Source organism: Arvicanthis niloticus, chromosome 3, assembly GCF_011762505.2.
Source record: "Arvicanthis niloticus isolate mArvNil1 chromosome 3, mArvNil1.pat.X, whole genome shotgun sequence".
Classification (NCBI taxonomy): domain Eukaryota; kingdom Metazoa; phylum Chordata; class Mammalia; order Rodentia; family Muridae; genus Arvicanthis; species Arvicanthis niloticus.
Genome location: NC_047660.1, coordinates 22439880 through 22453284, shown reverse-complemented (window position 1 = coordinate 22453284; position 13405 = coordinate 22439880). Strand labels below are relative to the sequence as shown.

General features: G+C 39.2%; 1 protein-coding gene across 35 annotated transcripts in view; it reads right to left on the bottom strand.

Moving 5' to 3' along the window:
- Klf12 (KLF transcription factor 12) overlaps positions 1-13405 on the bottom strand; it is a 401439-nt gene that overhangs the window by 156193 nt on the left and 231841 nt on the right. Inside the window, exon 1 of one of the 35 annotated variants that reach the window (XM_076930664.1) lies at positions 5830-5853. The exons of the other annotated variants lie outside the window; for them this stretch is intronic. Coding sequence (XP_076786779.1) covers positions 5830-5838 — 9 coding nt within the window. The 5' untranslated portion in view covers positions 5839-5853. Of the gene's footprint in view, positions 1-5829; positions 5854-13405 lie in introns of those variants that run through there. 35 annotated transcript variants of the gene reach the window in all.

Sequence of the window (13405 nt, the reverse complement as noted above, 5' to 3'; positions counted from 1 at the left end):
AAAATATGACATTTATAACAGCTCCATTCCTCAGGGTCTTCCCCCGAGCCACCTGGGGAGAACATCCTTCACAAGACATGTCTTGATATTCATTTGTCTTGTTTTCATAGATTCTTCATATCCACATGTTCAAGGGCAGGACAGTAAACAAAAATGCCATAAAAGCAAAAGTTTATAAAAGTAGGAAGACACAAAGCTATATTAAAGGAAGATAAACTGTCACTTTGCATATATCATTCCTGAGTAGGCGGAGGTGACTCACACTGTCCTACCCTGATAACTGAGATTAAAATTCTTGAGAAAGTTATCTACAGCGCAAAAGGATGACGTGTTTGAATGAATATTTAAGTACTGCTTCAGACCAACATCTAGGTTGAAAATGAAAGAAAATACAGGACCTGGTTGGCAAGATGGCTTAGCTGGTAAAGGCATATAGTGCTTTTAACCTCAGGGATGCACATGGTGGAAAAAGGAGAGTCCACTTCCTCAACCTGTGCTCTGAGTGATATATGCAAGTGCTCTTCTCTCTCTCTCTCTCTCTCTCTCTCTCTCTCTCTCTCTCTCTCTCTCTCTCTCTCTCTCTCTCACACACACACACACACACACACACACGTTATTGATGATGCAATAGAAAAGCCATAATTGTAAGTAAAAGAATGATCCTGTGCTTTTGTTTATCAGCTTGCCTCCTGAACTGAGAATGTAAGCATTCACAAAGCTTTCAATACAAACATTCCAACTTAATCCAACTGTTTCCTTATTTCACGGTTGTTACATTTCCTGTAGCTTTTCATCACAGGGCTTCCCTAAGTCACACTGTTTATCTAAATCAATCAGAATCAACATTTATAGTTCACTGCACTCTCAAACTCTGGAGTGGCCATGCATTCTGGTTGAACAAAGGGAAAGAGAGGGGTTGTTGTGTGTCATATTTTCAAATTAGCAGCAGACAACATCCTTAAGTACCGAAAGGATGGACAACCACGTCTAGACATGAATGTCAATATTATATGTAAATACAAATACCAGAGAAAATAGCATAATATAATAGATTTCTGTGCATTACATTTGTTACAAGAGCAAGTTATTCTGTATCCTAAACCACTTAACTTCTTTTCATCTGGTCACATTAGAAGTATTGTTTACAGTTAGGCAGTGGTCAACATGACACACCTGCGAAGAAGGGTGTATTTGCTTCGGCTGGCCTATGACTGTGGCTGTGTGGTATCTTCTTGATTGCCAACTGATGTGATGGTGCTGAAATTGTAAGAGTTTTTCTTCCTTCCCTCTCTTCTTCCTTTCTTCTTTCTTAAGTGTTTGCATGCTTGTATGTGCATATGCACTGTGTGTGCATGTAAAATATGTGCCTGTATGTGTGTGCATGTGTTTGCAGTTGTGTAGGATATCATCAGATGACAACTTGAGGAAGTGAGGACTCTCCTTCTATTGTTTTGGTACCATAGATCAAACTGGTTGTCAAGCTTGGTGGCAAGAATGTTCACATTCACCTGCTGAGCCACCTCTTTGCCTTCTGCAGCCACGAGACACACACAAGTGCACATGATCAACGCTCACAGAGAATGATTTCCTTTATAGAAATAATTTCTATAAATGAATACTCTCTTCACTGTGTCCATCAAGACAGCCATATATGCAGGGTAGATGAGGCCGCAGCCCAGGAAAGAAAGAAGCAATGGAAATGCAGCAAGAAAGGACAGCTGTTCCCCAGAGGGAAAAGTTTGGCTAATCAGGTGTAACTTAAAATGATGGAGGCAATCTCAGCTGTGTGCTGCTCATAGCTGAACACCTAATAAAATAAGGACTATAAAAATGGTAACAACATCATCTAGGTGTCTATCTGTCAGGAAAGTGCCTGATGAAGAGACAGGGAGTGATGGTGCTCACTGTGGGGAAGCAGAGACAGGTGGATCCCTGGGGCTTGCTGGGTAACTACTCCAACTACTCAGTGAGTCCCAGGCGAATGAAAAAATCAGTCACAAAAAGGGGAATGGGTTAGATAGTGCTTTAGGAACTGAGGTTGCCTTTGGCTTCTTCACACACTACCATATATGTGTGCAAGCATACATGTACCAGCACATGCGCACGTGCACACACACACACACACACACACACACACACACACACACACACACAGTAACATTAATGCTGACAAGGAAAGCTGAAGCACTGGTGTTGCAGGATAGAATCATAATGGAGACAGGCGTGCTGTAAAATTAGCTTGCAAATGTCTTTCAACACCTGTGAATGTTCTGAAGCATCAGACCAGTACCATTCCCCTTTCTATTCATCTCCTGCCCTCTTAAGCAAAGAGGAAGTAGCCTGACATTCAGAGGCCATTCCAAACATGTCCCTGAAGACTGAGCTTTGGAAAATTCAGTAATGTTTGGAATTGACACCCTTCAACAAGTGCCATTGTGGACTTTGAAGGCTCACCAATGAGAATATGTTTTTAAAAACTAACTATGAAGACACAAATCAAAAGAGTCAAAGAAAAAAGTTAATGTCAGGGGAAGTCAGCAGATTTAGCTAGGAAGCTTTTGGAATAAGTACAAGGTGTCAGGTGCCACCACAGGAAAGAAGCTTTTTAAAGATAGTCGATGTGTTTGGAAGAAAACATACACAACGGTCTTTTCAATTTCATACAGATAAGTTTTTTAGATTGCTGTGAGAAAAACATCTCAATGCTGCAATGCTTAGTGACCTCAACAGAACCTGTATCTCAAGCAACATGGACAAGAATCTAGATGGTACTTTCTTGCAATGTTGGCTTGATGGCTTACAAAGCAGCCCCACGAAGAGCCAGATACTAATATTGAAGTTGTATATTAAAGCAGATGAGGAGGGACGGGAGAGAGGGTTTAGAAGTTAAGCCTTTCCAGAGGAGCCTGGTTAAATTCCCAGTACAGCCTTGGCACCTGACAACTGTCTCTAAATTCAGTTCCAAGGGGACCTGATGCCCTCTTCTGCCCTCACCGGGCACTGCATGCTCATGTAGGCAAAATACTCAAATGCACAAAACTAAATAATGTGAAAAAAGTAAAACTGACTAGAATATAGAAAAATAACAATTTAACATTTATGTACAATTTTCATAGAATAGGATTTCTTTTTTTTTTAGTATTGAATACTATAAATATTCAGTTAAAATATTGAACAATTTCTAGATTAATGTTTGGCTATAAATCTTTCATCCTGGGAAAATAGAGAACAAGGCAAATTACCCCATAGAATTATATTTGGACATTTGTGTCAATCTGAGATTTTGACAAAAATTGATTGCCTTATTTATGGTGGCAAAACATACATCAAATAACTGAGCGTAGAAAAAGGAGGAGGCAAAGAATAATGGTTTAATGTAGCTACAAGACAGATAAGGGAAGGCACACAAGAGCGGCGATGCTGTGGCAATCAGGTGTGGCCTGGGTCTCTGCTTTAGGTATTAAGACATCATTTGCCATCCCAGAGATTAGGGATGTCCAAGGTATAATATCCTATGCCACTTGGAAATGTTTTACACAATGCTAAGTGAGGAGAACAGTTAGTGTACAAAAGGGAATCTGAAGAATGAGTTTTGTCCACGGAAAACATTTTTTTTTTGTTTACACATGAAAACAAGAAAAAGGGCCAAACAAAAATTCTAGCTTAATGGTTTCTCCGTTAAGGATATATGGGTGGATTACATTTCATTTTAAACTATTTTACTATATTTTCTGAATTGAATCTGTCACTTTATGATAAAAAGAAATACTGTTCTTTTCAGAAAGTATTGAAAATAATTTATATGAAACATATTTGCATTGATTCCTAATGAAAATTTTTGTCTAAATCTCAATATCAATCTTTTCCTATTAATACAAAAATATATTAAAGGAAAAATCTATATTGATTGGAGCTTACCATATAATTTTTTCTGTTTTCAATTTCAGTCTCTCTGTCTCTCTGTCTGTCTGTCTGTTTCTGTGTGTGTGTGTGTGTGTGTGTGTGTGTGTGTGAAGTTCCACAGCATCATCAGAGGAAAGAAACACATTATATTATGATGAAAGAAATCATGAACCTCATTGAACCTCAATTTACCATGGAAGCTCCTACCATTAGGTTGTTATTGGTGGCATGAATATTCTACAGACATTAATGTGTGCATCCATCTATCACCTGAAATCACGCTAAACACGTGTGCTCGGTATAATTTATCACTAAAGGAAAGCAATTTCAGTAACTACCCTGGTTTTAAACCATGGTTCTCAATAAACTTGTACTGCAAATAGTACAGTCATGGTCCTCCAACTTCCCAGGCATCAGTACTACAAAGCATTCTCTGTTTTTATGAAAAGTGTTCACAAATAATTCATAAAAGTTTAGTGACCACTATAAATAGTGTATCAACTATATCACTGTTCACTATGATCCACCTACAGATATTACAAAAGGATTTTTAAGCCTCATCCTGAAAGGAGCAAGACTGTCCCATCCGCTGAGGATCAATGGCATGTAGCATCACCTGCATTCACTGACAAAGAAACGGAGAGTGTTTCAACTCTACATTTTATAAAAAAAAAAAAAAAAAAAAAAAAAAAAGGTGGTCTTTCCTGGCATGTTGGATCAAACTTGCTATCCCAGCACTCAGAAAGCAGCAGCAGGGAAATTGTTTCATGTTTAAGGGCAGCTTGGCTTGCACGGTGAGTTCTAAGCCAGCCAAGGCTACATGACGTGAACTTGTCTAAAAGGAAACAAACGACAAAAGGAGGGAGGGGTGTTGAGATGGCTCAATGAGAAGCCATCCATTGCCAAGCCTGAAGATGTGACTTCATTCTTGGGACCATACACTGAACAAAGGAGTGGCAGTGTGCATGTGCCGTAAGAACAGGACCCAAAATGCCTTGGGATTATGACCTGCCAGTGTACACAAATTATCTGTGTGTCATATGCCTTCATTTCTTGCTTCATTTTCAGGCTTTGTGCTTTAAGTGCAGGTGTGTGTGTGTGTGTGTGTGTGTGTGTGTGTGTGTGTGTGTGTATATGTGTGTGTGTTATTCTGTGTTAATCAAGTGTGTTTGGGACTGAGAAAGACTTAAGTCATATGTTCTCTGGGTACTTTTCAACACCACGTAGAATCTGCTTGTGCAGTAACATAAGCCCATAAAAATGTCTAGCCTTAATTCCAAGCCAGATCCGTGGACTGATTTTACAGAGACAACACCATGCCGACATAACATGCACAGCTGTGTATCGCTTACTCCTTGTAGTACCTCAATGCAGAAATGGAATGAACATATTTTATGAATAGAAGCACACAGGAGAAGGTCAAAAGAACATGTCAATGGTCCTATATGTGGATATTACTCAAACAACCTTCGATGACCTCTGACCGTGAATGCCGTGATTTTAATGTGAATGCAATGACAACTCCCATGTCTGATTTATAACTTGTGACTTCATATCAACATGGTTCCATCATCACTTTTGCAAGACATTGTTCAGTGGCTTCATGTGACTCAATTGACCAGGGTGTCATTTAATAGAGAAGAAGGGGGTCATGGGTTAAGTAAAAGCTCTCCGAGACTTCACAGACATATCTTAGAGTGATTATTTTTCCATTAAATAGTTTCCTTATATCTCTCACACAACATGTGCATGTTGATTGTTTATTAGTGAATAAACAGAAGAGGCAGACACATTAGTCATCCCTCTCATCCAAATAAAAAGAGCACAGCTCCCATGAGAAGAAGTTACTCTGTGTTATCGTTTTAAATGATTCCTGTGATAAAATCTCAAATTAATTACTGAGTAAATAAGCAAACTCCTACTTACATGCTTCATTTTCTCCTTAACATCAGAACTTCCAGTTGCAGTAAAATAGCCAACATTCAATTATCTACAGTCATAGAGGAGATCATGGCATAAGTAATCCCAAGTGACAGATAATCCAAAAAGCATTTACGTAGGGTTTCCAATTCATTATATGAATCCTGCAGATTTATCACCATAATTGTATTTTTTTTCCCGCAGGCTCATATTAAAATCCATTTGTAGTTCTTGAACACAGGCCAATTGACAGTGGGAAGGAGCGCCCCAGACACGTGCTGGATGACAAAGGAAAGCCGATTTGTTAGCGGCATTGCTTTTCTCATGGAAAAATCAACATGAAGATAAGCAGGAGTTGATAGTAAAAAAAATATGGTTTATATTTATTAAGCACATAAAAGATCTAACTGTAATGAGAGTCGATAGTCACACAGAGGAAGAATTAAGGACACAAGCTCTATAAGACATAGGTTTGTGTGATGGCTTTGCCTTCATTCTGTGACATAAGAAAATTTCTGAACTTTCTAAATTACAAATCCTCATACTTAGAAAAATGGTGCTATGCTCGCAGTTGTGTTGAAAATGTTCTGAATGAAACTATTACATGAACAGTGTCTAAGTCAGCGCTAGAGGTTGGTTGTGGCTATTTTTATTACTATAACTATTACCTATTTCATTCTTGAACTAATACTAGAAAGACTATTAAGTCTGATAATTTGTATCAGTTTGGTTTCCGAAAAGTGGGATGGTCTCTCACTACTGAATAAACTGCAATGTTCACTGAAAGGTCAAATGTTAGATGACACTCAAGGTCTAGTCTAGCAATTAGAGACTGTCAAAACTAAATTCTGGAAGACATGGCTGCCTGTTTTAAACTGGTGATGCCATTTGTCCCAGAAGTCACAGTTTTAAGGAGTCATTTGGCAGGGTGGGAGTGGCTGGGGGCTAGGATGGAAGAAAACAAACACAGAAAAATTGCTACCCAAAGACAAGGAAGAGTGATTATGAGTAGTCATAGTCAAGGTCAACCACTTGCTTATCAATTCATTCATTCTAAATGACTTGGGCCAAACTGACTCTCTAGAACTACAAGCACTTCAGAATTACTGATATATCATGAAAACGGGGTTCACAGCATGATACCACTAATGCAGATTTTGTAGTCTTCATTCATGATGCACAACACATCACGCCAGTATAAGATAAGATAATTAAGGAAGAGAAAATCCATCTTTGTTCTAAAACAGGCCAGGGTCATTTTCTGTCACTCTAACTCTGAAGAGTAACTCAAGGATAAATGATTATTCCTCAGTCCTAACGAGACTGAAGGTGTCTTGATTTATAAAATGGTGGCATGATCCTTTACCATCACTTAGCATTTACAAAGTGATTTTTTTCATATACATGCTTCACTAGTGAGCTGGACTATATTGTTATATGCTAGTTGTGATAACCTATGAAATACTCAATGCTTTTACTAGTCAGAAACAGTGTGATTAAAAAAAAAGAGGAACTGATTTTTTGGGAAAAATCATCGAGGGATTATATATATATATATATATATATATATATATATATATATATATATATATTACACAAATTATACTGTATTATTGAAAATAGCTCCCAATGATGCCAGGCCTGGTAGCATACACCTTTAATTCCAGCACTCAGGAAGCAGAGGCAGGTGGGTTTCTGTGAGTCTGAGGTCACCCTGGTCTAAAAGCTTGTTACAGAACAGACAGAGAGAGACTCAGCCTCAAAATACATGAATACATACACACATATATACATATACACTTGAATGCATACATGAATAAATGAAAGGAAGAAAAAAATAATTGCCCCCAATGACGGAGAGGTCAGAACAAAGATTTTATTTATAAAAGACTGACATATAAGATTTATATATACTCACTAAACACACACAAGTAAGGGAAACATGGGTGACAAACTACTTTGTCCCATCTGAAGGATTTTAAATCACAACAGACTTCAGAAGTTAGTGAACTTCTGGTTTAGTAAAAGGTTACTGAAATTCAGACTTCAGAAGAAGTCTGGTGGCTAGACCAGGATCAGCTAAAAATTCTGTTTATCAGAAGCTATTAATCAGTGCAGTTTGTCACTCAGTTATAGCACTCTGGAGGTGGAGACATGTACATCTCTTGGATCCCCTGCTCAGCAGCCTGGTCTATTTACTGAGCCCCCTGCCAATGACAGAGCCTGTCTCAAAAACAAAATAGATGGTTCTTTAGGAATGACAATTGAGGTTGACCTTTGGCTTCCATATACATGTATAGCCACACAAACATCTCCCACAAATACATATGCACAAACACACAGAGTGGGGGACAGGAGGGAAGGGAGAGAAACTTGTTCACACAGATAAACTAAAAATGTTTATCACTTAGACTATCTCAAAGTCAGGACTATAATCATAGTAAAACAAGAACTTGATAATCACAGTAAAATAGAAGAAAATATGTGCAAAGGAGTATTGAATAAAAACCATGAAAATAAAAATTTTCCAAAGAAATTAGTGTTGCCCACTTGAAATATTAGTTTCTAATCTGATTTAAAGCTAAGGAAGACTAGTTTTTGGAGCTTCAGTTTTCCTAGCATAGGACTAAGGATGAACCCAATGAAAATATTTGATAAAGATGTATATAGTCATGTAACTCAAAGCCTGTAAAGAGCGAGGAGCCCCCTCCAAATGGGGAGAAGTTAACCACAAATGGAGGTTGAATGTTAAAGTCTCATTGATTGCTTACACTGAAGCCCCGAACTCACAGTTCTTCCTAGTCATGGCTGAAAACTAGTATCTAAAAAGGTCTACAGAACAGTAAATCCCATCTGTGAACCACACAATTTTTTTTAACCATTGTTTAAAAGCCTTCATCAAACTGAATAATTTTCTCATGATAAGCGTCATAGAAGAGACTCAGGGTAATGAAATGGAAAATAATCTGAAATAATCTGAATAAGAAAAAAAAACAGCAGGTGAATTGTGGAAGAAGAGAAAAGGCTAAGATGCAACACGACATTGCACTGCGGGACCATGTAGTGGGACCCGTACAGAATTTTCATAAATGCTTGACACGATGACTGTGCTTCAAAAGAAGATCACAGTGCATGGTGACACTCATCTGTCTGTGTTACTTGTGTTGTTTAATCTTGTCTATTCGAGGCCTGGATGTTCTACGTGATCCCAACGTAAGAGTCGGGAGGCAGAAGACAGATAGAGGCCACTTCATTAGTGTGGTAGCTGCTACACTGCTCCACATCACAAGGCTGAGGTAACAAGGCCGGAGGGTGGATGCATCCTTAGTGATGAGGTGAGAGCAGTGAATTCCATCACTGCTTCCTCACAGTGGTGCTCACATCAATGGAAGGACAAAGCCAACTCCCATTCCTACCCCTCAATAGATTTAAATAAGAATGTAATTCAACATTAAATTTCTGACTGCTTGGAATCCCTGGAGTGCTCACTGTTTCAGAATTGCTTGCTGATTCACATAATTGTAAGAAGAAATAGTGGATAGACGTTTTGAAAAGAAATGAAAGCAAGGAAAGTGACAGTTGGGAGATCACCCAGCACTCACTGCAGGCTGCTAAGCAGAATGCAGATGATGTTCCATGGTCCAGCACTGGCCCTCTCAGTACCTCACACTGATTCTAATGACATACGGGTTTTCTCCTTACTTTCCTGACACTTCAGAGTTTTACACACCTTGTTAACTCTACACATAATTCTCTCTCGACTGTGTTCCCGCCCATAGTCAAAGATTTCCCTAACGCATCTTTGAGTTGTGGCTCAGACACTCTCCCTGACATGAAGTATTCAGACACTCACTTTAGCCCAATTAGGAATTTTCCTCTGGAATTCCATAATATGCTATATATTTAACCAACTCTTTCACTTGTCATATGTTAAAGTTATCTGCCTATGTATATACACAGATATCTCTTAGAACACTGTAAGTATAGTTAGTGCAACACAGCTTGGGAAGACATGCAATAAGCATTCATCCAAGGAATACTCAAGAGAATAATTCTATATTTTTCCTACCATCCACCTGCCTAAAGTGATTAATTATATACATCTAAAAGTATGCCTGTCTTTAATATTTTACAATTTTAAAATCACATTAAGCCTTGAATAAAAGATTTTCTCAGTCTTAATGTAAGCCACATCCTTTAGTACTGAAGAAGTGTACTTGCATAGTTCTATGGCCTGTATAATAGAAACGGAAATGCCCTACTCATTATGAGTCATGGGACAGTTAGTTTAAATTTTCTCATATGTCTGGTTATTCCAATGTAAATAAATTCAAAATTTAATCAGTATGCTTATATGTCTCAATCGAGGGATTCTCTAAATCAGAATGGACTATGGAGATATCTGCACATTGTCTTGATTCTTAATTGATATAGGATGCCCAGCCCACTGTCAGCAGCACTGTTTCCTGGACCTGAACCTATGGAGGATAACAAGTAGGTTGCTTTGCTTTCTCCTTCAAGTTTCTGCCCTGACTTCTCTCAGTGATGAACTGTGATAGAGAAATGGAAGCCAAATTGACCCTTTCTTCTCCTAAGCTGTTCTGGGTCAGGATACTCATCAAAGCAACAGAAAGGAAGTAAGAACACCTAGGTAAAGAAACAGAAATAGGCCCCCAATCACACAGAACCCAGAGGAAGCAGGGATCCCAGGAGCTCTAACTCGGGCAGTATCTTAGGTAAGCAGACAGCAAGGCCCGCCCCAAACAGGGAGTAACTGGGACCCACAAGGACCCAGGAAGTCACTCCAGGCCCAGAGCACTGGTTCCCTTTGGTCTGGGCCAGAGCACCGAGCAGATCTTGGGTGGCAGCTCTGCCCCAATCTCTAAGAACCCAGAGGAAATGGGGCACCCAGAGCTCTAACCTGGGCAGCATCCTGTCTGTGCTTGAGCACTGAGAAGATTTTGGGCCCCAGCGCTTACCCCAATAGTTACACCCACCCCACAAAGTTCTGATACAACCAAGATAATAGGAAAGACAGGCTCCAGTCAGGGACAGGGCAGGTAGCATTCAGGAGATACAGATGGCAAAAGGCAAGCACAAGAACACAAGCATCAGTAACCCAGGGTACTTGGCATCATTAGAACCTAGTTCTCCCACACTAGAAAGTCCTGAATTCCCCATATCACCAGGAAAGCAAGATTCAGATTTAAAATCATTTCTAATGATGATGATAGAAGACTTTAAGAAGGACATAAATAACACTCTCAAAGAATTTGAGGAGAACACAGGTAAACAGGTAGAAGCCCTTAAAGAGGAAACACAAAAATCCCTTAAAGAATTACAAGAAAACACAACCAAACAGGTGAAGGAATTGAACAAAACCACCAAGGACATAAAAATGGAAGTAGAAACAATCAAGAAATCACAAAGGGAGATTACCCTGAAGACAGAAAACCTAGGAAAGAAATCAGGAGTCATAGACACAAGCATCACCAACAGAATACAAGAGCTAGAAGAGAGAATCTCAGGTGCAGAAGATACCATAGAAAATATCAACACAACTGTCAAAGAAAATGCAAAATGCAAAAAGTTCTTAACACAAAATATCCAGGAAATCCAGGACACAATGAGGAGACCAAACCTAAGGAAAATAGGTATAGATGAGAGTGAAGATTCCCAACGTAAAGGGCCAATAAGTATCTTCAACAAAATTATGAAGAAAACTTCCCTAATCTAAAGAAAGAGATGCCCATAAACATACAAGAAGCCTATAGAACACCAAATAGACTAGACCAGAAAAGAAATACCTCCCATCACATAATAATCAAAACACCAAGTGCACAAAACAAAGAAAGAATATTAAATGCAGTAAGGCCAAGTAACATATAAAGGCAGACCTATCAGAATTACACCAGAATTCTCACCAGATACTATAAAAGTGAGAAGATGCTGGACAGATGTCATACACATCCTAAGAAAACACAAATGCCAGCCCAGGCTACTATACCCAGCAAAACTCTCAATTACCATAGATGGAGAAATCAAGATATTCCACGACAAATCCAAATTTATACAATATCTTTCCAGAAACCCAGCATTACAAAGGATAATAGCAGGAAAGCTCCAATACAAGGAGGGAAATTATACCCTAGAAAGAGCAAGAAAGTAACCCTGTTCCAACAAATCCAAAAGAAGATAGTCACACAAAGATAACTTCAACTCTAATAACAAAAGTAACAGGAGACAACAATCACTGTTCCTTAATATCTCTTAACTTCAATGGATTCAGTTCCCTAATTAAAAGCCATAGGCTAATTGACTGGATACATAAATGGGACCCAGCATTTTGCTGCATACAGAAAATCCACCTCAGTGCAAAGACAGACTCTACCTTAGAGTAAAAGGCTGGAAAACAATTTTTCAAGCAAATGGTCCTAAGAAACAAGCTGGAGTAGCCATTCTAAAATCTCCAGCCCAAGAACACAAAGGGGGGGGGGACTCATGGCTCCACCTGTATAGGTAGTTGAGGGTGGTCTTGTCAGGCATCAGTGGAAGTGGACAGCCTTGGTACCTGAAAGTTTGGATTCCCTGGTGTTGGGGAATTGCAAGAGCAGGGAGGCGGGAATGAGAGGATGATGGGAGCACCCCCTCATAGTAATTGGAGGGGGGAAAGGGGTAAGGGGTTAGGCATCAGTGGTAGTGGAGGGCCTAGGTGCCCGAAAGTTTGGATTCCCTGAATTTGGGAAATTTGAGAGCAGGAAGGCAAAAATGGGAGGATGGTGGGAGCACACCCTCATAGAAACTCCCAGAATTATATGGATTAGACATGACAGAGGCAGGCCACCAGAAGATTAGATTCCAGAATTCAAAGAAACAATTATCTTGATACTAAAATTTGTTTTGAGAATTGTATATTGCAGAATATATAGCCTTGGTGGATCTACTCATCCAGCAAGCTGAGCAGACCTGCTCAAACCTCTGATGTCCTGGAATTCTAGCTAGATGCAGTGAAGACACAGTGTCAGAGGCTTATCAATTTACTCTTTCCCCAACCCCCTTTAATTTTTTTTTAACTTATTTGAGATGGTTAGCCTGTGAGTTAAGGGCCTATAGCAAATTCATGGCTTTGAGTTTATTGTTAGGGTGTTTTCTATATTTTCTTTAGAAATAGCTGAGAGGAGCTAACAGACAACAGTCCAGATTGCCTTACATAGTTGGTTTTCAAAACATCAGAAATCCACAGAATTGACGTTACAAACATTTCTGTATTAATGTTCATTTTGATTAGAGAACTGTCTGCTCCTGACAGCTTCCTGTCTTGGATTCTAAGAAGAAATTGAGCATCTTTGGAGTTATTCCAATTGTGGTGAGTCAGCCACTAGGCAAGAATTGCCTCTTTCCATCTACAGACAAATCACTGTCCAGAAAAGGACACACTTGCAGAATAGTCGACTGTTTATATCTGCCAAGACAGAATGATCAGCCCTTAATAATTTTGCATCACTAAGGTCTGTCAGATGATCCTGGGCCAGAAGGCTGAAGATTTGATGCTCCAACGTTCTCTAGTATAGGAACTGTCCAG